This window comes from Narcine bancroftii, chromosome 1 (genome assembly GCF_036971445.1).
Source record: "Narcine bancroftii isolate sNarBan1 chromosome 1, sNarBan1.hap1, whole genome shotgun sequence".
Classification (NCBI taxonomy): Eukaryota; Metazoa; Chordata; class Chondrichthyes; order Torpediniformes; family Narcinidae; genus Narcine; species Narcine bancroftii.
The window spans coordinates 270,196,188-270,222,872 of record NC_091469.1 but is presented as its reverse complement, the minus strand read 5'-3'; the positions used below and the strand labels follow the sequence as shown (position 1 = coordinate 270,222,872).

At 39.5% G+C, this 26,685-nt stretch overlaps 1 protein-coding gene across 3 annotated transcripts in view; it reads left to right on the top strand.

Moving 5' to 3' along the window:
- Positions 1 to 504: 504 nt before the first annotated feature.
- The window catches only part of LOC138743403 (uncharacterized), a 60,163-nt gene continuing 33,982 nt past the window's right edge, over positions 505 to 26,685 (top strand). Inside the window, exons 1-10 of one of the 3 annotated variants that reach the window (XR_011344862.1) lie at positions 505 to 841; positions 950 to 1,131; positions 7,589 to 7,741; positions 8,644 to 8,782; positions 10,340 to 10,550; positions 15,540 to 15,681; positions 16,452 to 16,610; positions 17,395 to 17,432; positions 19,312 to 19,347; positions 24,024 to 24,190. Coding sequence is in view for 1 of the 3 variants with exons in the window: in XM_069898748.1 (XP_069754849.1) it covers positions 590 to 841; positions 950 to 1,131; positions 7,589 to 7,741; positions 8,644 to 8,782; positions 10,340 to 10,550; positions 15,540 to 15,681; positions 16,452 to 16,610; positions 17,395 to 17,432; positions 19,312 to 19,347; positions 24,024 to 24,190 (1,479 nt within the window). In the remaining 2 variants the exon portion in view is untranslated. The remainder of the gene's footprint in view (positions 842 to 949; positions 1,132 to 7,588; positions 7,742 to 8,643; positions 8,783 to 10,339; positions 10,551 to 15,539; positions 15,682 to 16,451; positions 16,611 to 17,394; positions 17,433 to 19,311; positions 19,348 to 24,023; positions 24,191 to 26,685) is intronic. The other 2 variants (XR_011344859.1, XM_069898748.1) reach the window with 2 other exon arrangements.

Below are 26,685 nucleotides of genomic sequence, written 5' to 3'. Positions count from 1 at the left end.
TTTGGCACAGGTTTTATTAGTAAAGATACCAGAAGCATTCACTTTAATCTGCAGTTCATTACAAGTAATGCATCAGTCAAACTAGGTTGAAAATTTCTGGACACCTTATTACAAAAGCAATAAAAAAAGCATTGGAGAAGATGATGCAAAACAGCAAAGAATATCGAAACTGAGGCTATCTCCATTGTGAAAGACTGAATAAATGTGTTATCTTCTCAAGTAAAGGTTAAGACCAAGAGTTGACAAATAAAACAAAGCTGATTTGATGATACAACTCTACTATTGCAAATGAGGCTGCCAGAATTTTGGGGAGGGGTGGAAAGGAGGAGATGACATGATTTGGTGGGAAGGAAAACATCTACATTAAGGAAGTTGTGTTACTCCTCTCGCATGGTTAAATTATACTACAAAATTGGCCTTAAATATATTTTTGAAATATTACAAGGTTAATTCTTGGAAGCTGTTCAAGAAGTAAAAACCCTTCCCAGTGTTCACCAATCACAGTGAGCAATTGTAGTAACAAACCAATCTGTGCTGTGATATGTCTTAAACATTCTTTCCCTTGCACATTCACTTCTGGCCAAGTTTCATGGGTAACTTTGGTATTTTTGTTTCTGAGTCTTGCGTGTTTAGCAGGAGTACATTGAGGAGCCTTACATCATGTCAAATATGGACTTTTTATTATTTTGACATTACTAACAACTTGGGAACAGCTATGGGGTTTTATATGTGGACATTGGCAATAAGTGCTGCCTTCTTTCAAGCCTGCTATCCGATGCAGTTCTCCTACTTTGGTGCATCCTTTGGTTTGGAAACTTTGTTGGTTAATGGAACATTACAGGTACTGATTTTTGTATATCAGCTGTGTTAATTTACAGTGTGAACAAATTGTTTCATATGAAGTAATCCTAGCTTGCTAGTTTATTGACTATTAAATTGCATATATCAGGTGCACATGTATTACAGAGGAATCAATCTGCCATGCTCCCAAAGCCCAGATGAAATTTGTGTGGCTCTAAACTGCTCTTATTCCAGAACTCGAGCAGTGGAAGATGGCAACTACACTACAAACTGGTGTCTGCTGGATGGAGAGACGGTAATTGCTCTTGACACAGACCCACTGGATATGAAGTACGTGGATTCTATTTTCATTCTAATTTATTTAATCTGAGGCAAAATACTAGATGATCCATCTTTTTTCTTTAACATTTATTTTCATCCCTTCCCTCAATTTAACCCTTTATATTGAAACCAACCTCAGTGACAGCTCCTCTCTCATTACCCGAAGCCCTCCCCAGTTCTTTGCTTGACTCCACCTTCCCTGATTCACTCTGTTGTCACTTAACTCACCACTCACCAGTCACCATTAATAATCACAATAGAATTACAGAATTCCAGTCTTTCGGCCAACCTTCAAAAACCTCCACAGTTTATCGGTCAGATCCATAGATTATCCCGTTTTCTACTTTTTCTTCGAAGTGGTTATTCGGTTGGTATTTAATTTTTAATTTAGAGATCCATCGTGATAACTTGTCCTTCCAACCCATCAGCCTTCACTGCCACACGACTAATTAACCTACTAACATGCCAGAGGAAACCAGTGCACCTGGAGGAATCTCAATGGGAAAATGTACAAACTCCTTTCAGCCAACAATGGATTTGAACCGGCGGGTCACTAGGTATTAAGGTGTCATGCTAATTGTTTCACTAACTGTGCTGCTCAAATTTGAGACCATGAGCAATGCCAGTCCAATCGGTGAGCAGCTGTCTTGTCTCCTTCACCTCTGAAGCTGTTTGACCTCTTTCGAGTTGTCTTCCCTCATCACTCATCTACCTCCTCCCTGTGTACAAGTATAAGGTCTTGTAAGCAAGGGACCCCTTTCAACCTCTTCTCCCCCACTGTCACCTCTTGCACCGTCAGAATGTCTTTGATAAATACCTTGGATAATCCAGATTCTATAACAGGAACGTCAGAAATGCCTGAAAGAGCAGATATAAACTGAGCGGAAACTTCCCAGCCCCCTGCCTAGTTGCACACTCAGTTTGATTTGCATTACACACATAATGAGTTTCAACACACAGATTACAACCTTCACCAAGAGGATCAACTTAACATCCATTTCAACTACATCTTTGTCATCTCTAGACTTGAATTATCCACCCCCAGCTTGTGTGCTCCAGAAATCAATCTATTCAGCCTCCTCTCTTGCATCAGGTTGAGTAACAACAAATTGCCCTCAGGTTGCCTTCTCAAATTTACTCATAATAAAAATATCCTTGCTGATAAATCAGCTTATGTCCCTGTTCTAACATCATTTTGATCTTGTCCTTCAGTCTTCTGCAACTTTATCTTTCACTGTTTCACTTTTTAACCATTTAGTTTCTTTTCTATATCCTTCAATCACTCCATTCCTACATTTAAGAATTATTAGTTCAATATGTATTCACTGAAATTTGGGATTCTTTTCCTAACCTTCCTGAAATGAATTAATCCCTGCCAAGACCTCTCCAACCTCCCGTCCCCCTCCCCCCTTCCCTGAGAAGACATTTAAGTTGCATTGAATATTTCTGTAGGATGATGCTACCAGTAGCAAAGGCATTCATCTCCCCACCTAGTCATTAGTGAATTGGGGCGTGGGGTTAAAGACAGCAGGTTGAAGGCACTTCCAAATAAGGTTTGAAATGCCAGAATTTACAGCATGATGAAAGTGGATTGATGCAGATCTAGAAATGGAATTCTCCACAGGGTCATTGTTATGCATTATCCAATATTCATTGGCTCCATTAAATAGGACATAAATGATTTTTTTGAGAATTAGAATATTAATATCCATAGTTTGAGAGCATTCAGGTTTTGCGGAGTAAGGCACAAAGCCTTGTCATTTTGCAAGTGCAGTTCGCAGCTTTATTCTGAAGAACAATCAGCCAGTATAACCATGACCTGGCTTGCGATTTAGTGCTTTGAGTTCCATATTTTCAGTTAGCTCGCTTGCACTGTTTATATTAGAAGTGGCAATTTCTCCATCTGTAGCAGAGAGTCTGTATTTATCTCCTCACCAGCGTTGCCTGATTTACTGAGCATTTCCTCCAGCTCTGGTCTGCCCTTTGTTTTGTCTTTCTTGACAGGGATAAAGAGTAATTAAGCAATGAGGAATGCCAGTTCCTTTTTAGAATTATTTTTGCTTTGTTCAATTGATCTATATCAACACGGAGTCGTACAGCATGGAAAAAGGCTGTTTGGTCCAAATAGGGCAGCACGGTTCGTGTAGTGGTTAGTGAAACGTCTTTACCATGTTGGCGATTGGGATGGGGTTCCAATCTCGCACTGTAAGGAATTAATATGTTCTCCCTGCATCTGTGTGGGTTTTCCCTGGGAGCTCTGGTTGAAATGTATCAGAGGTGTAGGTTAATTGGGTGTAAATCGGGCAGCATGACCTGTTACTGTGCTGTATCAGAATCAGGATTTATTGTCATGAACAAGTAATGAAATTCGGTGTTATGCGGCAGCATCACAGCACAGACATTCATATTATAATCATCTTTCAATATTACTATAAAAAATAAAATTAATAATAACAATAATAAAGCATGAAAAGTACGGCAGTACCCTAATCCATTTCTTGATTATTCAGGAATCTGATGGCAGTGAGGAAAGAAGCTGTCCTTGTGCAACTGAGTACTTGTCTTTAGGCTCCTGTACCTTTTCCCCGATGGCCTGGGTGGTGAGGGTCTTTAAGGATAGAAGCTGCTTTTTTTAAGACACGGCCTCTTGTAGATGTCCTTGATAGAGTGGTGCCTGAGACATCACAGTCCGAATGAACAACCCTCCGGAGTTTATTCTTGTCCTGAGAGTTGGCACCTCCGTATCAGGCAGTGATGCATTCAGCCAGAATGCTCTCCACGGTGCACCTGTAGAAGTTTGCGATAGTCTTCAGTGACATATCAAATCTCCTCAGATACCTCATAAAGTAGAGCCGCTGGTGAGCCCTTTTTATGATTGCATCAACATGGAGGCTCCCAGGTAGATCCTTGGAGATGTTGACACCCAGGAATTTGAAGTTCTTGACCCTCTCCACTACTGAGCCCTCAATGAGGACTGGGTCAAGTTCCCCTGATATCATCCTGAAGTCCACAATCATCTTCTTGATTTTGCTGACGTTGAGCGCAAGGTTGTTGTTGTTACGCCATTCACCGAGCTGATCAGTCTCACTTTTGTACGCATCCTCATTGCTGTTTGTGATTCTACCAACAACTGTGGTGTCATTGGCAAACTTGTAGATGCATTTGAATTATGCCTGGCCACACAGTTGTGGGTGTATCACAAGTACGGCAGTGGGCTAAGCACGCATCCTTGCGGTGCGCCTGTGTTGATGATCAGTGAGGAAGAGACGTTGTTTCCAATTCGTTCTGACTGTGGTCTTGAGAAAGCCAAAGATCCAGTGGCAGAGGTTGGGGGGGAGGGGGGGGGTACAGAAGCCTAGAGTTTGTAACTTCTTGACCAGCACTGAGGGAATAATGGTATTGAGGGCCAAGCTGTAGTCTATGAAGAGCAGCTGTATGTATGAATTGCTGTTTTCGAGGTGATCCAGAGCTGAGTGGAGAGCCAGTGATATTGCATCTGTTGTGGAGCGATTTGTGACAATAGGCAAATTTCACTGGGTCCAGATATTTACTTAGGTACATGTTAATTCTGGCCATGACCAGCCTCTCAAAGCATTTTATCACAGTAGATGTTAGTGCTACTGGGTGGTAGTCGTTGAGGCAGCCCACGCTACTCTTCTTGGGTGTCAGGATGATTGATGTCCTTTTGAACTGATGGGTATCTCTGACTGCCACAATGAGAGGTTGAAAGTGTCCGTGAATACTGTGGCTTGTTGGTTGGTGCAGATTTTCAATACCATGCCTTATACGCCTTCAGGGCCTGATGCCTTGTGAGAGTTCATCCTCTTGAATGATGTTGACCTCAGAGACAGATATCACAGCGCCCTCAGCATTTTCAGGGATTCTAGTAGGCATTGTTTAGTTCTTCTCAAAGTGGGCATAGAAGGTGTTCATCTCATCGTGTAGTGAAGCATCGCAGCCATTATAGTGTTTGTCTTTGCTTTGTAGACTGTAATGGCCTGCATTCTCTGTCATAACTGGCATGTATCTGTCTTTGTCTCTAGCTTCCTCCAGAGTTGCCACTTTGCTTTGGAGATGGCCTTCTCAAGGTCATACCTGGACTCTTTATAAAGATCTCGATCCCCAGCCTTAAGTGCCCTTGTTCTTACCCTCAGCAGGTTGCAGATTCTCTGATTCATCCAGGGCTTCTGGTTGGGGAACACCCAGTATTTGTACGTGGGCACAAACTCATCCATGCAGGTCTTGATGAAGTCAGTGACATCTGTTGCATATTCATTCAAGTCTATGGATGAGTCTTGAATATGTTCCAGTCCACAGATTCAAAGCAGTCCTGCAGATGCTCCTCCACCTCCCTCGACACGCCATCATCGTCTTCACCACTGGCGCTGTAGTCTTTAGTCTCTGCTTGTACGCCAGGACTAGAAGTACAGCCAGGTGATCAGACTTGTCAAAGTGCGTTTGTGGTATGGTTTGGTATGCGTTTTTCATGGTGGTGTACCAGCGGTCCAGTGTGTTGGTTCCCATGGTCTCACATGTGACGTGTTGGTGGTAGTTTGTCAGAGACTTCTTCAGGTTGGCCTAATTGAAGTCTCCCACAATGATCAGGAAGGCATCTGGATGTGCTGCCCCATGGCTGTTTATCACAGTGCTCAGTCCTGACGTTAGCCAGGTGCGGAATGTAAACTGTAACTAGGATGATGGCAGTGAATTGCCACGGCAAGGTAGAATGGGCGACACTTGATCGCCAGATGTTCTAGGTCCAGGGAGCAGGACTGGGACATGACTGTCATGTCTGAGCACCTCTCCTGGTTTTTCCAGATGCCAGTTTTCGATCAGTGCGATAGAGGGTGTAGCCTTTGGGCTACAGTGCTGTGTCCGGAATGTCCGCATTTAGCTATGTTTCTGTAAAGCAGATCATATAGCAGCAGACCCTGATGTTTCTCTGATGTTGAAGTCTGGCTTGGAGTTCATCAGGTTTGTTCTCCAAGGACTGTACGTTGGCCAGGAGGATGGTAGGGAGCAGAAGCCTCAGGTCCCGGCTGCTCAGCTTGACCTGTAGCCCTTCTCGGCACCAAAGTGGCCGGGTCTTCTTTACCTGGCTCATGGGTCCATGCTAGAGTTGTTGTTGTACCTGCTTGAGCTGTTTAAAACAGCCGTGGAGGAGTTGTTGTACTTGTGTGAGCCATTTAAAGGTCCCTCGCCCTGATGGAGATTGCCAATTCTATCCTGTATGGCTACATTTTAAATAAAAATTATCTGTGCTAATCAAGATGTCAATCTTTTTTAATCTTATTTTCCTGTATTCCCTTATTTCTTTCCTAGATATGTACCTGATCAAATGCTTTTTCAAATGTTGTGATTACCACCTTTACCATCTTCTCGGCCATCTTGTTTTACATACAGCACTTGTGTTGATCAAACTTGCCCCTCAGATTTCCTTTAAATATTTTCCCTTCACTGGAAACCTGGGTCTCCTAGTTTTAGACTTCCCTACCCTTAAAATAAAATACAGTAACTATCTACTCTTTCTATGCCCCTAATACCTTTAATACTCTCTATTACAGTGGTTCTCAACCTTTTTCTTTTCACTCACATACCACCTTAAGCAATCCCTTACTAATCACAGAGCACTGATGGCACAGGGATTAGTTAAAGTGGTATGTGAGTGGACAGAAAAAGATTGAGAACCTATAAGATCATCCCTCAGCCTCTTGTGCCCCAGGGAAAACAACTCCAGCCTAACCAATGTCTCCTTGTAACTAAAGCCCAGCAATATCCTGGTGAATCTCTTTAAATTTAAATTTAGACATACAGCACTGTAACATGCCATTTCGACCCACGAGTCCAAGCTGCCCAATCTATACCCAATTAACCGATACCCCTGTTATTGAAAATATGTTTAATACTAAAATCATGGTTCATGCAGCCATCTCGTTAACAGACGATAATTTATCTCCAAGAATGCTCCCTTTTTGCACATGACTAGTCATGACTCATGGTCTATCTTGTCAAACCACTTTTATAGCAGTTCTAATTCTTTTCCAAGGCTTGTAGCTGATTTTTTTTCCATATTTCATTTGGCTTTCAGAATTACATGATCATAATTTTGCCTAATGTACCACACCTCATCATCCACTAAAGAAGATAGAGATATATTTAGCATGTCACTGAGTTTCTGACAGGAGCTCAGACATAGCTGTGCAGTTTTAAAAACAGATAGGAAGCAAGCTAAAGGAAAAAGACAAGCCGGAGAGTCAGAATTCAGCAATCTACTCGGCTTGGCTGAGGACTAGAAATATACTGGTTTTTGAAGGGTGGCGGGGAATTTGAGGTGGTGTGGTTATGGGATGGGGATGTGGGGAAAGGGTGCCAGGGGCTGCTATAGCCAGATTTCGACAACTTAGCACTACTGCCAGTCCAATGAACCTCCTTTCAGAAGTAAGCAGGACTTTTTTTTTGTTTACAGGTCATATGGTTGTTGTTGGTCACCCTACATAGAGTCTTCAAGGGAAACAGAGAGCTTTCAATTTACGTTTTCTCTCTTTGCGGATTTGGGAAAGCGCTCGGATGATGCAGCAGTCAATGCACCTCCACAACTTCCTCTGTTACCTGTCTTAAGGTAAAGCATCAGAATCTACATTTCAATCATACTACCCCCATTTTTTGCCATCTTCTTCCCTGAAGGTGTTCATTGTGCAGTCCTGAGTGCTTCATTCAATAGTCATGCATGCTCTCCTCCAGACAATGAACCATTATTCAACCATGGAGGTTATCTAGCTTAATCCTGAACAGCATCTCTCTAGCAAGAAATCAGGCCAAGTGGTCAGGACTTCTCTTCCTCAACCAAGATTTTGAGGTCAATCACTATGCTCTGGACATGAGCTCAAATATGGACTGGTTAAAACAACACAAATAAGGTGCCAAACCTTGGGTATGCTTTTTAAAATTATTTTAATATTCTTTACCTCTAACATTACCAAGGACATCCTCATGGTTAAATTAAATGCAGGCTCTGCTTTGAGAAAAGCAGTGGAAAGTTTTCATCTGTCACTTTCATTTAAACAGTTTCCACGCAGCCTATTTTAAACAACAAATAAATCTCATAAAATTAACTGGGCTTAGCATTGGCACATTCTGATTTCAGAATTATTGGGCTTAAATGCGAGTCCCAGACCAACCTTTTTGATCATGTTTAACTAGGAGCAAATTGATTAACCTCGGTGTAATTACATACAGTTGATCTCATTTTCTGGATTTGTTGGGGGGAAATAAAGCTCGAGTTAATTGTAGAAAGTGCCCAAAAATGGACATTGCAGTGTGAGCCTGTTAATATCTTTACATCTCTTTGAGCTCTTCAGAGGAATTTAGAGGGAAGCTTGGAGATTGTACAAAGCAATACCTTATAAAGTGAGGCTATCCAGTATGATGAGATATGATTGAAAATAATGATCAGGCTGAGCATTCCACATCCTGCTGACTGGATTATCTTCTTATCAAGAGTCTTCTTTTCTTTTTCCCCAGGGTGCCTCAGAATTGCAATGCCACTTATAACCTGACCATATATGAGAGGAATGGAGATATTATAAATTGCCGCTATGGACTACAGGCAAGGCATGAATGTGCCCAATGTACCCAACATGATTTTGTTAAGTTGCATCAGGTAGTTAAATGTCTTTCCTATGTTCTGGTTTAAATCAGTCTGTTCCATTAAGTTTTTCTCCCCTCACCCCCCTCCCCCCCCCCGCCCTTCCCACACACACCGGTTCCTTGAAAATCACTTGCCTTAGGTGGCAGAATTAGACAAAATAAATTTAATTTGGACTTGAATTACTTTATTTTCTGTTAGAATCTTTGCTCCATTCCAATATTTAAAAACCTCCTCCCTGTGTTGATGAACATATACTGGATCTGGCCCATGGCCAGAACTTTTCATTCCAGCCTGCATTAAATAGTTCTGATTAGGTTGAACTGAGTGTCTCTGTGTTGAGAGGCATTCCAGATACTTCACCATTCCTGAAAGCTTTTGGAAATGTTAAAATGAGAACAATAGCTAAACAAATTAAATATAAAGTTAAGCAAAATTTAAAAAAAAAACATGCCCATCGTGCAACCTAATCTAGGGCATTCGGTGTACCTGGTGTGGCCTCCTCTCCATTGGTGCAATCAAATGCAGATTGGGTGACCACTTTGCTGAACACCGATGCTCTGTTTGTGGGTCTAACTTCCTGGAATCAATCATTTTAACTCCACAACCCTTCCTACAGTGACATGTTTGTCCTTAGCCACGTCCATCGTCAGGGTAAGGCTAAACACAAATTTGAGGAACAACACTTCACAATTCACCTGGACAGCCTTAAACATAATGGCATGAACATCGATTTTGTTTTTTACCCATATCCCCATCTGCACCCTTTCCATCTCTTCTTTACCTAATCCTATATTCATTTTATTTTCTTTCTCTAACTTTGCTTCCCGTCCCCTTCTTGATGGTTTCTCCCTCCATCCATCTCTTCACCTCTTACACCTTCTGTCCTTTCTCCTTTGGGTCTCGACCCCATCTCCTTTTCCCCATTATGTATGTAATTTTACCTTTTATATCCTAGTCTTGATAAAACGTTTTGTTCAAAAAGGTTGACTGACCATTTCTACCATGGTTGCTGTCTGGCCTGTTGAGTTCCTCCACCAATTCTTGGTTTGTTTATTATGAAGTGAATTGGCTTCCTGGACATGGCTGTTTCAGAGTCAATAATCCCTTGATTCTATTACATACCTCCTGACTGAGAATGTCATTGCAGTGATGTAGGTCATTGATGGAGTGGGTTTGATGCCCTGACTCTGGATCATTTCACACCTCTACAATTCATCATGTGTGCTCAGAGGTTCTGAGACAAGTTGTGGCAGGAGCTGTAATCTAAACTCTGAGTCACCTTGCCCTGAATGACTCGATTTTTATATCCATTTGTTTTTTTTTATAATTGTGAAACCACAGTGAATGTTTAATGCCATTGAGCAAGAGTTTAGTGTTGATGAAAAGTATAGATAAAATAATTAAGTGGGCTCAAACGTTGGGTTTTTAAAGCCTAACAATTGTAGAAGGAAAGGAAAACAGATTTTTCAGAGATCCCAATCCTGGCAAAAAATGAGCAAAAGACTCTTGGGCTCTGTAATAAAGATATTTAGAGAAGAAAAAATATTTGTCTTGCCTGATATCTTGCAGGAAAATTGCATCCTTCAATATAATGGGTTTGGGACTAATGGTGTGTACACCTTGGAACTGATGGTCGATGAGTATCCAAGAGAAACCATTCTCCTGACCCACAGCAATGGGACACAGACCGTGTACTCTGCTTTCGAAGATGATTTCTCTGCTTCATCCACTAAAAGTGCAAAATGCTTGAGTTCCATTCCCATGCAATTTGCGATCATTGGTAAGCTGTTCCTTTTTTTCCCTATTTATATCCTTTCTTTCCTGAAGTTTCTTCCAAGTGGAAGCACAAATGAGCAAGATTCCACTATGTAGGAGACAGAGCTGCAAGTAACACTGACAACATTTTTTTTTAAAGTTTGCTTCCTAAAAAAATATTGGGATTCATGATAGACAGCTTGAAGCTGAGTACAAGATAATTTCAGATTTGCTGTATCATGTAGGAAGTTGGAGAAACATTGAATTAATGTATTAAATTTAGCATTAGGGTTAGCATCTCTGTTCTACTCACTTTATACTTATGAATGTGTGGCTCGGTACGACAATAACATCATCTACAAATTTGCTGAAAGTTGGATAAAGAAAGGTGACGAGTCAGCATACAGGAGGGAGATTAAAAACGGCTGAATGATGCACTAACAACAACCTTGCACTCAACGTCACCAAAACCAAAGAGTTGATTGTTGACTTCAGGAAGGGAAAAATCAGAGGTATATGATCCAGTGATCATTGGGAGATCAGAGGTGGAGAGGGTAAGCCAAAAGTTCTTGCGAGTCACTATTTTGGAGGATCTTTCCTGGACTCAGCCCATTAATGGCATCATGCCTCTACTTCCTCAGGAGTTTGCAGTGGTTTGGTATGACACCAGAAACACTGGCAACTCTCTACAGAAATGTGGTGGAAGGTGTGCTGACCAGTGGCATCATGGCCTGCTATGGGAACACCAATACCCCTGAGCGTAAAACTATCCAAAAGACCTCACAGGCAAAACCTTCCCCACTATTGAGAACATCTACGGGGAATGCTGCCTTCAGAGGATGGCAACAATCATCAAGGATTGTTCTCGTTGCTGCCATCAGGAAAGGGGTATAGGTGCCACAAGACTCGCACCACCAGGTTCAGGAACAGCTGTTACCCCTCCACCATCAGAGTCCTCAACAACAAACTCAATCAGTTTGTTTACATTTCTTTATTTGTTTACATGTGTATCTTAAGTACACTTTTTTTGCACTACCAAGAAGTAGTAATTCTGCCTCGCCCACAAGAAAAAAAGAATCTCAGGGTTGTATGTGATGTCATGTATGTACTCTGACAATAAATCTGAATATGATTCTGTATATGTGACCTGCTTATAGCCTGACAATAGTTACATAGCACCTGCACTGTCCAGGCATGTTTCGACTGACCAAGAAAGCTTGTTTTGTGGGCAATATGCCAGTAGGCTTAAAATATGACAGGAAATCACAAAATACGTCATATCTAAAGACGGTACATGATATGAAAATTTGAAGGTAATTTTCATGATCAGCAGCCCAAAAATCTATAAAATGCCCCCAAATGTGTTCAGGTAGCAAATCTTTGTTGTCCAGTGCAATAGTCCTGAGCCGATCTCTGCTTAAGTCTTTCTTCTTTATTTGTGCTGATGGTCAGGAACAGGAAAGTTAGTTGCACGCTTCTGTCTCAGACCAGAATTACCAGAATGAAGAACCGCACCCCCCCAAAAAAGTACAACTGCTGTCGGACCCTCTGGTCATCATTCTTCAGTGCTATACCTGAGAAACTATCCATATGTTTGATTAATGGGTGAGGTATTTTGAAAAATAAAACCTGTTTGGACAAATTAAAAGCAATGTACTGTAGAAAGAAGCAAAGACAATGAGAAAAGACCTTGTTCCTATCTAGATTTTTTTTTGATGTGGGCATGTACAGTGAGAAGGAGATTCAAGATTCCAAATTATTGTCATGTAATAAAACAGAGAATGTGATCTTGGTACCCCTTCAGCCAGTCTCCAGCAGTCTGCAGCCTGGTATGAGTCCTTTGAGCACAGTCTCCAGCAGCCCAGAGCCTGCGTGGGTTCCTCGCCTCAGGTCGCCAACAGCCTACCGTCTGCGTGTTTTTCAGCCTCACAGCCCTTCAGTGGTCCGATGCTGTGGTCACCATGCAAAAAAAAAATGCAATTTCCAATTGTTTTCTGTTTTGGTATGCAGGATGGCTTCTAGTGCAGAGATGGCCAGTTCCTCTACCACTCAGAGATGACAGAGCAGCTTCTGGAATGGCAGGAAGCCTCTGTGCATGAGTCTGATTTGCCTGTTATGTTAAAATGCTCAAAACCCAGTTTGACTGTGATTGCAAGTCGTCTTCTTACTTTGCTTTTCCAATGTTTTCTGTGCATTTTTTAAATCAAAAATTGGGCCAATGAGTGGAGATTTATTTACGTTCCCTGCATAGAATCGGAATTTATTGTTATAAAAATTTATAAAAACCACATTACAAAATAAATAAAAATTTTGCAAGAAAAAGCAAAAGGCAAAGTAAGGTAGAGTCTGTGGTTCATTGTTCATTCAGATATCTGATGGCAGAGATAAAGAAGCTGTCCTTGTGCTGCTGAGTGCCTGTCTGCATGTAACTGTACCTTTTTCTGATGGTCGCAGAGTGAAGAGGGCATGGCCTGAGTGGTGGGGCTCCTTGAGGCTGCAGAGGTTCTGAATCAGTGGGCCATGCAGTGCATTGCCATGTTGGACTTAATAAATGTTAAATAAAATACTTTAAATTAGCTAAAATGTATTTCTTACAGAACTGCCTTTGACTTGAAAGTATTGCTCAGTCATTGCCACTGGTCATCCACCACATGTTAAGCCAGATGTCATGTGAGCCTTAGACCAAAAAAGGTTGAGAACCACTGGATACAGGCTGCTTTCTTAAGACACTATGTCTTGTAGATGTCCTCAATAAAGTGAAGACATGAAGTCACAGGCCAAGTTAACAACCCTTTGGAGGTTTTTTAAATTTTCTGGATAGTACACAAAACTAAGATTCTCACTGTATCTCAGAGCACGTGACAATAAACTAAATTCATTAGTGAAAGCTGTGAGACAGTGATTTTGAGATGCCAATGGGGAGCAAGCCCACAAAAATGCTTACAGCAGCCATGAGTCACACAACTGTTACTAGTGGGCCCATCCGGAAAGCAGTCAGTCACAAAGGAAACATGCTTGGGTCTGGATGTTATAGAAGCCACCTGCATTTAGAATGCCCAATTCAGATGGTGCTACAGTTGTGACAGGGTATGCACTCCCAGTAAAGGTGAATAGGCAAAGTTTAAAAATAGCACAGATTGCATCACAATGGCAAGATAATACTAGGTATTTGAAGGTATTAATATCTGAAGCAACCATGAGGTTAAGAAACACAGTGGTGTGGCAATGAAACAAGCTGGTCAGATGTTAGACCAGGAGGAATTGTTCAGAGCAAAAGGCATTCCAAGGTCAGTGGAGGGCAGAGCATTATATGAGCAGCTGAGGCAAAGACATCATTTGGTATGACTTTGCCTTCTCAGAACAGTGGGATTACTCATAATGATGACAAGAGGTTTGAAGGAGGTCTGAAATCTGATTGGTCAGCACGAGAGAGTCCATTCACCGGTTTTTCAGAGCCGTTACAAGAGTCTACAAACAAGGAGAGAAGCACGATTGGGTAACACAGGTTAGCATAGCAGTTAGCCCAACACTATAACAGCACCAGGTTCGTACCCGGGTCACTGGTGCTGTTAAGGATTTTGGACAGTTCTCCCCATGTCTGGATGGGTTTTCTTTGGGTGCTCTGCTTTCCTCTCACCTTTTAAAACATAAGGGGGTTGTCAGTTAATTAGGGTGTCTGGGCACCACGGACTCATGGGCTGGAAGGGCCTGTTATCCTGAAGTTTTGGTGCTACCACTATGTATATAGATGTATGTATATACTGTAAGGCCTGTCCCACCCCCTGGACCTGTGACTCCCCTCCCAGATATCCCCATAAAGGCTGTTATGCCCAAACCCCTCACTCAGTACCTTGCCTTGGAACCAGGTCAGCAACATACAAACTGTGCTGACACTAAGGTGATTAAAGCCTATTAATTATGATTCTCTATCTGATTGTGGTTGTTTGGTAGTACAGAAGTATGTCTAATTTTTAAAAAAAAAAGCTCAGCACAGGTTGTGGTAACAAGGAAATGTTGAAAGGATATCAGAGAATGTAAAAATGCCCAAGTTCTGGGGATGATCTGAATATCTACCTGTTTCTTATTTTTCACACGATTATTGATTCTGGGCACATTATGCTGAACGTTTTAAGAGAAGGTTGCATTGCAAATTGTCAGTAGTTGAAAAGTGCTGAAGAACCCGTAGAGGATGTTGCAGCAACATGAACTTCATGTCATCCCAATGTAATGTAACTAGAGTGAGGCAAGCCAGACTGAAAATGGTAATGGCTTGGAGATGACCCAGAAAGGGAATACTTGAGGAAAAAAAATGACTATATGACTTCCAAGGGGACATCATGAAAGTGATCTGGCATCCACAGGGAGTCATGATGCAAGATTGGGTGCAATTGAGGTAAATTTATCTTTAGAAGCAATCAGAGGGTGTTGAAACTGAGCTCTTGGTCATTAAAATACAATGTAGTATTGCAACTACAACAGCAGTTACTTAGAGGCATTATCCCTATTAAGTTTTATGTTAATAATTTGGTACTCTATATTTGGTAATGTGGATTGAGAGCTGGAGAAAGAAAGGCTGGACATGACAGATTATACAGATGTGTGAGCTCCTTGTCTTTCTGTAATACACAAAGTTGTCACTTGCTATTAAAGGAGTGAAGAGGAAAGTTCAATGGTTAAGGATGACAGTACTCACTAGAGTTTACAGAATTCTTTGAGCATCATATTTGATGCTTTTTTTTAAACACTACATTTATTAACTAGCAAACAGCACTAAGAAACAACATACGTATGCCAGACCTCGTGTGGAGGCATCCATCCTGATTTACCCAAGATGAAACACCTTTCCCAAAGGCTACACACTCCATCTCTGACTCCTCCTGGTGGTAGCATTCTATCACTACAATATTGTGTCGGGGGTAGGAAACCAGGTGCAATGATTAGAGATATTGAGGCATCCACTTTATATTGTAATACATTCTGTGCATCTGTTGAACTATCTTCCCATCTTTTGCAGTGGAAAAGGCTATATCAGAATGTGCATTTGGAATATTTCGGCCTACATTTGTTCATCCAACACCTCCCAATGGAGCAAGAATATATGCTTCAAATTATGATGAGATTAACTTTACAATAAATGCCTTCAGCTTAAATGAAAGGTATCTCTTTTACACTGGAATACTACTAATGATATAGATTTTTCACCTGAATAAAAAGTGCCACCTACTCAAAATTTTACTTTCAGAGTTAAAGAGACCTCGGTTAAACTGACACATATTTCTCAGTCGAGCCTATACATAATTGATCTAGTTAAGAATTTTATTGATGATGCCATCCTCGATGTGTTTCACACTAATTCTCTTTTCTCACAGTGTATAAATTGAATCCTGTGGATAGAGCAATCCAAGAGATATCCATTCGAGTCCAACACCAATGATCTTGAATGTTTTTAACTGCACATGCTGAGGACAATTAAATTAACGTGTTTGAGACTGGATTTATATTTATTCTGTTCTCTTTGGCACAGTTTCATATTGAATAAAAGTCTTGCCTATTGGTGAAACACTTTTTTTTAAAATGAAAATATTTGTGTATGATTAAGTTTCTCAGTTATGTCATATAATTTACACTAAATGTATTATTGGTGGTTTGTAAAATTCACTGAACAATTTAGAACTTAAAAAAAGGTATGCTGAAAGGCCATTTGCTCCATCAATAGCATTACATCCAGAATGTGTTCAGTTAACAACTGCCCTTCTGTAGCATAGGTTAAGGTGTCATCTCTTATGTTTACCATTATCAATATACTATGATAATAATCTCATCACTTAAAAAGCTTCACTTTAACCACACTAACAATGGCAAAAAATTAAAAACATGAAAGTTGAGAAATAATTAATTCTGCTTTTCTCCTCTCTATTTTTGACAGGATCACTACCTTCACAGTCGTGGGTCCCCATGGATTGCTCAAGTCAGATATTTGGAGTATGGATGATGAATCTGTGTCAGTGAATGTTTCTTGGTCAGTGGGTGCACACACTACTCCCAAGCAAGTTCCGGTGTGCTTTCTCTCAACAACTTCTTCAGGGTAAAAACTACCCTAAGCAAGGGGTCGTTATCAGAATCAGATTTCCTTGGTGTTAAATGAAAATCATAATTTTAACATGGTCTACCACTGATTACATGTGATAATGGGTTATAGATAAACTTGGAGTTTTTAAAATTTCAGTCTTCAAATTTAAACACTTGTTTACTTTTTGAGGATTAATGTTATAATTTAGTGTGTAATTTATTTCACAAATAATACTAGGAAAACCTAATGGAAGGAAAATGGAAACCGTGACTGCTGCTCAACCACACCACCTTCCACCATAATGTGTCTGATGAGATAAATCTCTTTACGTCAGAGAGAAAAGAAACATTCTACAAATCCAAACTGCCCTTCCCTGTTTTTATCTAGAATACAATGATCATGTCACATCACTATTTCAGTAAGGTTGTTTGAGGAGAAATGTTGGCCAGTAAACCAGGAAAAGCCAACTCCATTCTCTTTTGCAAAGTATATCAAGGGATCGTCAGTAGCTATTTAAACAACGATCCATCTTATTTGCTGATTCACCAAATCCATGCAAAGGCTGAAGTCTGCAAATATCCAGCATTCTATCAATAGCATGGAATGGAGCTCAAACCACAAATTCCTAGAGTTGAGGTTGGGTGACCAGGCATGTTTGAATTGCATTCTTTGTGATTGAACCTTCCAATAGTGAAGATTAAGATTCCATCAGGACTCTGTGTGTCAGACAGAAAATTTAGGGGTTTCTGTGTCATTCCAAAATAATACCTCCTGATTGTTCATTTTTTCTTTCATTCAGATTCCAGTCAGAACCACGATGCATTTGGATTGTGCTGAGTATGTATTGTAAAACCATTTTTAAAAAAAATTGTACTGGTACTTTGTTCCTCATTCCAATGCAGAAAGGAATTCAGTATTTTTTTTAACTGTTGCAATAGGGAGAGAGAGTCTTTATGTCAAGTCTTCTAAAGTCATGAGCATAAGATCAATTTTCAATTGGAAACATATTTTGCCTTCTGAAGCAATTTAATTCCTTTTCACATGAGAGACTGCAGATGCTGGAATCTGGAGCAAAATGCAATCTGCTGGAAGAACTTGCCAAGCTGAGCATCTTGGCAACTTGGCACCTTGAGCATCTTGGCAACCTAGCAATCTGTTGGAAGAACTTTGCAAGTTGAGCATTGTCAATGGGCGAAAAAGAATGCTCACCATTTTGGGTCAAAACCCTTGAAAAGTTCCAGGGAACTGTCAACAATTCATTCTTCCCACTGATGCTGCTTAACTGAATTAGTTCCTTCATCAGATCATGTTGTCCTCTTTATTTATTCTCATGCAGGCTGGTCAATGAAAAGCTCAAGCTATCCATTGACATAGTTCCCATTCATCAGAAAAGCCCTAGTGTTGATCTTTAGTCTGTACTGAGACACTGGTTTTATCTCTAAACGAACAAGGAGAAAATCTAACAAGGATTTCTGTTATTACTGGAATAATAGATACAGCTTCAACTGGTAGGAAATCAACTCTGTATTTGCTTGATATGATGCCCTTTATAGGGTAAAATGATGAAAGAGACAAATAATAAATCATTGCCAATGAAGTGACCAACAATTTCAAGACAAGAAAGGATATTTTAAAATTTATCTACAGAATTCTAATTAACAAATCTTTGTCAGATAATTAGAACTTAAATTAATGTTTCAATTGAATCAATAATTATAAGCTAGGATTTTAATAATTGTATTTACATAACTGAATTGAACATTCCTCATTCACTGAAATAGCAAATAAGGGCCAGTCATTGATCCAATGGCATCCAGTCACCCAATCAAAAGTAGGAATTCACAGTACATTTTGTGGGGGGGGGGGGGGGGGGGGGGCGGCGCAAGAGTTGATCCTTCAGGACCAGCTATTCACAATGAGGAAGTGAACTGAATTACTTCTGGCTGATGGCATGGAACTGGGTGGAATTGAGAGTTGATAAGAACATTTAGACAAGTTAAGTGAGTGATCAAATGCAGGCGCCAGTTTCATGTTATGTTGATCCATTCTGATAGGACTAAAGCAAAAATAAATGAGCATTATTTAAATAGTAATGGATTGCAATTGTTGATGCACAAGAACTGGGGGTATTTGTGCACCGGTTACTGACACCATAAATATTGATGTAGCAAGCAGTTAAGAAATTATATCATGACCTTCACTACAAGAGGTTTTGAGTACAGAAGCCAAGAATATCTTGCTCCAAATATACAGGACCTTGAGGAGTCCACACCTGAAATGTTGTGATTGAAGTTCTGATATCCAAAATCCTTGCTAGATTGCAGTGAAGGTTTATCAGACTGATTCCTGGGATGGCAGGACAATCCCTTGAGAAGAGATTTGGTTGACTAGGTCTTAATCACAATAGTTTAGATGCGTGAAAGGGCATCTCATTGAAACAAAATTCTGACAGGATTAGACAAACTGGATGCAAGGAAGATGTTTCCTTTGGCCGGAGAGTCCAGAATAGGAAGTCACAGTCTGCAGATGTTGGTCGCGATGAGAATTTTTTCACTCAAGGTGTTGATCCTGTGTAATTTTCCATCACATAGGCAGTGGAGATTAAGCAACTGAATGTATTTAAGGCGGAGGTAGATGATGTCTCAGAACAAAAGATGTAATGAGGAGAAAGCAGTATTGTTTATAAACCTAATTTTTGTTTTTCTTTTAATTGCAGTTGAACATTTGTTTGAAGAACAAACACTAGCCCCAGGTAAGAAAGAACACCTTAAACAAAAAAAAATGCTGCTCAAATTTAGACTGCAAAATAATTTTCTTGTATTTTTTTAGAACTTTTAAGAAACAGAGTGCAATAAATCTCCATTCAAAACAATTTTACCAGTCTCTCTGAGCAGCTATAACTGCAAATCTATATGGAGCAAATTGATGATAAAAAAAATTATTTTTAATGTAGCTGTGATACATATTGGAATGCTGATCGTATTTTTCTGCTCACCGGAGGCATCTGATCAAATACAGTGTTTGAAGTATTGATTGTGAATGTTAATTGGTATTTTAAGGCTCTCACCTATTAAAAAGTTGTCTTGTGATGCTCTCTGCTTGTAAAAATATGTGTAGAGAGTTCTACAGGCCGAACATGGAGTGTTGTTATTGAGTTACTCTATCTCGCATGCATTTGACCATACACTTTGGAATGGGCTTTGTTGGAGGTTAAGAACCCAATAAGCACATTAACATTACATCAATAACATTTTGTTATGATCTTTGGGGCTTTGGTAGTGCTTTATGGTAGGTTTTCTGGAGTATAGGATGTTATTCCTGTGAATACCCAAACACGCCTTAATTTAGCTATTTATTTATTTTGCGTGTATAAAATGTTCCCAATGAACCTGATGTTCAAGCACTCAAGAGTCTGGTTCCAATTGCAAACCTTCCAACATTCCTGGCCCCGGTATTCCTGACACCATTCCCGGCTCTGGCCAACAACCTGGCCCATAGTTCAATCCTCAGACCTGGCCCTAGTCACATTCCAGACCCTGGAAATTGGCCTCACACTTTGCTTTCCCTCTAGATACCTTTGTAACATTCCAGAACAGCGAGTGAACCAAATGCTGCAACGTTAGAATTTCCAAATTATTGAATGCCGTACTATTAGAATTTTACTGGTAGTTCAAACTGCAGTGACAGCAAAATAGCACCAGCGATTGAGACCGGGGTTCAAATCCCGCGCTGTCTGCAAGGAGTTAGTACATTTAAGCCATGCGACGTGCAGGAGTAATAGCATGAATGGCAGGTGTGTTAAGCCTCGGTATACGGATGATGGATCTCCAATACAGGAGGAGGAGAGTGAGACTGTCAGGATCATCCGTGTGGCAGTGAGCCAGTGAAAAGGTCAGAGGAGTTTAGCTTGATGGTGTTTGGGGTGTTGAAGAATGCAATGCTGTGTCGGGTGAATAATAAAAATGAAAGTCGACTTCACGGTGTGCTGAAAGAAATGAGCGAGTGTGTTCTTTACTTGTTTGTGAGCTGTGGTAAATCAATGCCATTACATGTTCTCCTCATGTCTGCGTTGGTTTTCCCAGGGGCTCTGGTTTCCTTCCACCATTCTAAAAAACATACCAGGGGTTGTAGGTCAATTGGGTTTAACTGGGCAGCACGGACTCTTGGGCCAAAAGGACCTGTACTGTGCTGTATGTCCAAATTAAAAAAATTAAATTTAAATATTTTGTGCCATTCGATTGTACATTTTACTTTAAGAATAACAATTTTAAAATGCAGATATTGTGATAAAATTACAGGATGCAAAGTAACATGTATTGGGCAAAACAAAATCTGGGGATTGAGGGGTGACTGAAGAAGTATTAGACTTGATGAAAGATTCTGACCTGAAATGTTGACATTTCTTTTACTGCCATTGATGCTGCTTGACCTGCGGAGTTTCTCCAGCAGATTGTATTTTGCTAGTAGTTTTTAAAGTTTAATTTAATAATTGAGATTAAACAATAAAAAGGTACTTTCCCAATCTCTATGCCCAAAACTTTGCATTTCCTGTATAAATCCTACTGCCTCTACCTTTCCTTCTTTAAGATGCTCTTTAAAATCAACCCTCATTGATAAATGTCCTGCTGTTTCCTCTGTACCTCTATCATTTGTTGATGCTGTACAGAAATGCTTTTTTGTCATAAATAAGAGATGACTACCAAAACATCAATATAGAGAGGTACCAACAAGAGAGGATGCAATACTGGATTTCCTATTAGGGAATGAGACAGGACAGGTGACAGAAATACGTGTAGGCAAACATTTTGGGTCAGTGATCATAATGCCATTAGTTTCAAATGAATTATGGAAAAGGATAGATCTGGGCTTTGGGTTGAGGAAATGAGAAAGGATCTAGAATGCATAGATTGGGAGAAATTGTTTTCGGGCAAGGATGTGCCAGGTCTGTGGAGGACCTTCAAAGGTGAAATTTCGAGAGTTCAGAGTTTGTATGTTCCTGTCGGGATTAAAGGCGAGGTTAGAAGGCATAGGGAACCTTGGTTTTCGAGGGATCTGGTTCAGAAGAAGAGAGAAATGTAGGCAACATGGATCAAATGAGGTACTTGAGGAGTATAAAATATGCAAGAAAAACCTCAAGAAAGAATGAGGAAAGCTTGAGGTTGTTTTGGCAGAAAATATGAAGGAAACTTTTAAGGGTTTCGACAGGTATATTAAAAGGAAAAGGATAGCAAAGGACAAAATCAGTCTCCTTGAAGATCAGAGTGGTCAGCTTTGTAGGGAGCCAAAAAAGATGGGAGAGGCCTTAAATGTTTGTTTTCATCAGTGTTCACTCAGGAAAAGGGCACAGAGTCGTGGCGAGGTGAGAAAAACAGCCAGTGAGCTCATGGAGGAAGAAGTGCTTGCTGTCTTAAAGCAAATAAGGGTGGCTTCACAAGATATTTCCTCGTACTTTGAGGGAGGCAAGTGTAGAAATTGCAGAGGCTCTGTTGTTTAAAAAAGGCTCCAAAAGTAACCTTGTAAATTATAGGCTGGTGAACCTGACATAAGTAGTAGATAAATTATTAGAAGGTGTTCTAAGAGATCGGATATACAATTATTTGGACAGTCAGGGACTGATTAAGGAGAGTCAACATGGCTTTGTGCGTGGTACGTCATGTTTAACCAATCTTGCAGAGCTTTTTTTTTGAGGAGGTTACTAGGAAAGTTGATGAAGGAAAAGCTGTGTATGTTGTCTATATGGACTTTAGTAAGGCCTTTGACAAAGTCCCGCATAGATGGTTAGTCAGGAAGGTTCAGATGCTAGGTATTCATGGTGAAATAATGAACTGAATTTTGACAATGGCTGGATGGAAGAAGCCAGAGAGTAGAGGTGGGTGATTGCTTCTCAGACTGGAGGCCTATGACTAGTAACGTGCCTCAGGGATCAGTGATGGGACCATTGTTGTTTGTCACCTCTATCAATGATCAGGATGATAAATTGGATCAATAAGTTTGCAGATACACTAGGATTGGAGGTGTTGTGGACAGCAAAGAAGGTTTTCAAAGCTTGCAGAGGGATCTGGACCAGCTAGAAAAGTGGACTGAAAAATGGAAGATGGAATTTAATGCAGACAAATGTGAGGTGCTGCATTTTGGAAGGACAAACCAAGAAAGGACATACACGGTAAATGATAGGGCACTGAGGAGTGCGGTAGAACCGAAGGGACTGGGAATATAGATACATAATTCCCTGAATGTGGCATCACAGGTGGATAGTTTTGTAAAGAGAGTTTTTGGCACATTGGCCTTCGTAAATCGAAGTGTTGAGTACAAGAGTTAGGATGTTATGTTAAAGTTGTATAAGACAGTGGTAAAGCCAAATTTTGAGTATTGTGTGCAGGTTTGGTCACCTAACTATAGGAAGATATCAATAAGATAGAAAGAGTGCAGAGATTTACTAGGATGTTGCCTGGACTTCAGGAACTGAGTTACAGAGAAAAGTTAAACAGGTTAGGACTTTAATCCCTGGAGCGTAGAAGAATGAGGGGAGATTTTATAAGGTATTTAAAATTATGAGGGGGATAGACAGAGTAAATGTAGATTGGCTTTAGCCACTGAGAATAGGTGAGATACAAACCAAAGGATATAGGTTAAGAGTGAAAGGGGAAAAAGTTAGGGGGAACGTCACACAGAATGGTGGCAGTGAGGAACGAGTTTCCAGCTGAAGTGGTGAATGTGGGCTCACTTTTAACATTTTAAAGGAATTTGGACAGGTACATGGATGGGAGAGGTATAGAGAGCAATGGACTGGATGCGTCAGTGAGACTTTTGGCACAGACTAGAAGGGCAACAAGGCCTGTTTCTGTGCTGTAATGATCTATGGTTCTAACAAGATTGTTCAAGAGCATTAATAAACTGGCTGGCAATAAAAGGATGAAATTAATTATTTATAAGATTTCAAAAATTCCCCTGAACAAAAACCTATTTTTCTGCAATGTAAAACAGCCAATGAGTTTTCTGAAAAAAAAAATTTTGTTTGTAGATTATTAATGACAAAGAAACAAATATTTCTCCATCTTTCATCAGAAGATTTGTTGTGTCAACTAATTTCTTCAGAATTTCCTGACTATAACATGGCTTGACTTGAGCAACAATGGGCACAAATAACTGAAAAGCCTCTTCTTGGCTATAAATATCTATGACGATAAAAGATTGTGAACTACATTTTTGAATTGTTCAGCTAGTTTTTGCTTTATGGTAGAGACAGGAGACAAATTTACAGCACCATGTAGTTGGAGATGTAATGGCACAAGTTGACAGCTGACACCAAATTAGTTTATATTGAGAAAGAGCATCTTTTGTGAAAGAGGAACTTCAGGTTGCTCAATGTGGATGAATGTGTAGGTTTGTTGCAGCATAACATGATAGCTCACTTGTCTCTATTTGCAGATCTGCAGTGTTTGTCCAATGCTATGATTCTGACTGTGCCAAGAAGTTTGGTCTCAAATCTGCCAGACAAAAGCTTGCAGCTCAATGATGCTTCCTGTAACATCACTGGAAATGACACTCATCTGCTGCTAGCCATTCCCTACTCAGGGTGTGGTACTAAATTACTGGTATGTAAGGACCCTGCACTTGGAATCATGACGGGAGGGGTGCTGAGAGCTGATACTGGTTTGTCATGGATGAGTTGATCCCAGATGGAATCCTTGTAGATTTTTTTTATATTTTTCACACTGTGAACCATATCAATCAAAATACATACAAACATTTCCCTCTTAAATATACACAGTGGCATTATCTCCCCTTTTTTCCCCCCCAACCTTCCCAGCCCCCTCCAAACCCATTAAACATTCAACATATACAATACAATAAAAATATTAAATAATGTCATCACACAATGAAAATAAACAAGAAAATTGTGTCATCTACTTTTACACACTGGATCAAGTCATTTTGTCTTTTATCATTTTATCATTTTAGGGGGTGGAGGTCCAAGGCAAACCCTCTCTGTTATGTTCCATGTACGGTTCCCAGATTTGTTCAAATAATGTGACTTTATTTTTTCCAATGAATATATTTATTCATTTCCATGTACCATTGCTGTACTTGCAGGCTCTCTTCTGATTTCCAAGTTGAAATTATACATTTTTTTTCTACAGCTAAGGCTTTCATAATAATTTTTTTTTGCGCATCATCCAGTTTGAGGCCTAATTCTTTACTTCTTATATTACTTAGAAGAAAGAACTCTGGATTTTTTGGTATGTTGCTTTTTGTGATTTTATTTAATACCGATTTAGATCTTCCCAAAACTTTTTCACCTTCTCACATGCCCAAATTGCATGTACTGTTGTTCCCATTTCTTTCTTACAGCGAAAGCATCTATCTGATAATGTTGGATCCCATTTTTTTTTTAACTTTTGGGGTGTGATATATAGCCTGTGTAACCAATTATACTGTATCATGCGTAACCTTGTGTTTATTATATTCTTCATAGTTCCAGAGCATAACTTTTCCATATTTCATTTTTTATCTTTATGTTTAAATCTTTTTCCCACTTCTATTTGGGTTTATAGTTTATTTCCTCATTTTCCTTCTCTTGCAGTTTGATGTACATGTTCATTATAAATCTTTTTATTATCATTGTTTCTGTAATTACATATTCAAAGCTGCTTCCTTCTGGTAATCTCAGTCTGTTTCCCAATTTATCCATTAAGTAGGTTTTCAGTTGATGGTATACAAACATTGTACCATGAGTTATTCCTTATTTGTACTTCATTTTTTCAAATGTTAATAAATTTTTCCCAAAAAACAATTTTCTATTCTTTTAATTCCTTTTCTCTCCCATTCTCCAAAGGAACGATTATCTATTGTAAAGGGATTAGTTGATTTTGTGTCAATAATAATTTTGGTAGTTGGTAATTTGTTTTTTACCTTTCTAAGTGAATCTTCTTCCATATATTGAGTAAATGATGCAGTACTGGTGAGCTTTTATATTGCACCAGGTTTTCATCCCACTTATAAAGTATATGTTCCGGTACCTTCTCCCCTATTTTATCGAGCTCTATCTTAGTCCAATCTGGTTTTCCCCTTGTCTGATAAAAATCTGATAAATACCTTAATTGTGCTGCTCTATAATAATTTTTAATGTTTGGTAACTGCAAACCACTTTGTTTGTACCACTATTAATTTATCTAATGTTATCCTCGGTTTTCTCCCTTTCCATAAAAATTCCTTATTATTCTCTTTAGTTCATTGAAGAATTTCTCTGTTAAGGGAATTGGTAATGATTGAAATAAGAATTATATCCTTGGGAAGACATTCATTTTAATGCAATTTACCCTTCCTATCAGTGTTAGTGGTAATTCTTTCCAATATTCTAAGTCTTCCTGTAATTTCTTCATTAATGGCTGATAATTTGTACAGGTGGCTTAAATTATTATCTAATCTAATACCGAGCTATTGGATTGCTTGTGTTTGCCATTTAAATGGTGATTCTTTTTTAAATTCTGCATAATCCGCATTACTCATTGGCATCGATTCACTTTTATTAGCGTTGATTTTGTACCCCGATATTTTGCCATATTCCTTCAATTTCTTATGTAGCTCTTTTATTGATATTTCTGGTTCTTTTAAGTATACTATGATGTCATCTGCAAATAAACTGATTTTATACTCCTTCTCCTTTATTTTTATCCCTTTTATTTTATTTTCTGTTCTTATTGGTTCTGCCAATGGTTCTATTGCTAAAGTGAACAGTGAGGGAGATAGTGGACATCCCTGCCTAGTTGACCTACTTAATTTAAATTGGTTCGATACATATCCATTTACTGTCACCTTCGCCAATGGTCCATTATATAATGCTTAAATCCAATTAATATTTTTTCTGGTAGATAGAACCTTTGTAATACTTTGAATAAATAATTCCATTCTACCCTGTCAAAGGCTTTTTCTGCATCTAAAGCAACAGCCACTGTTGACATCTTATTTCCTTGAACTGCATGAATTAAATTAATAAATTTACAGACGTTATCCGCTGTTCGTCTTTTCTTAATAAATCCAGTTTGATCTTGTTTTACTATTTTTGGTACACAGTTGGCCAATCTGTTTG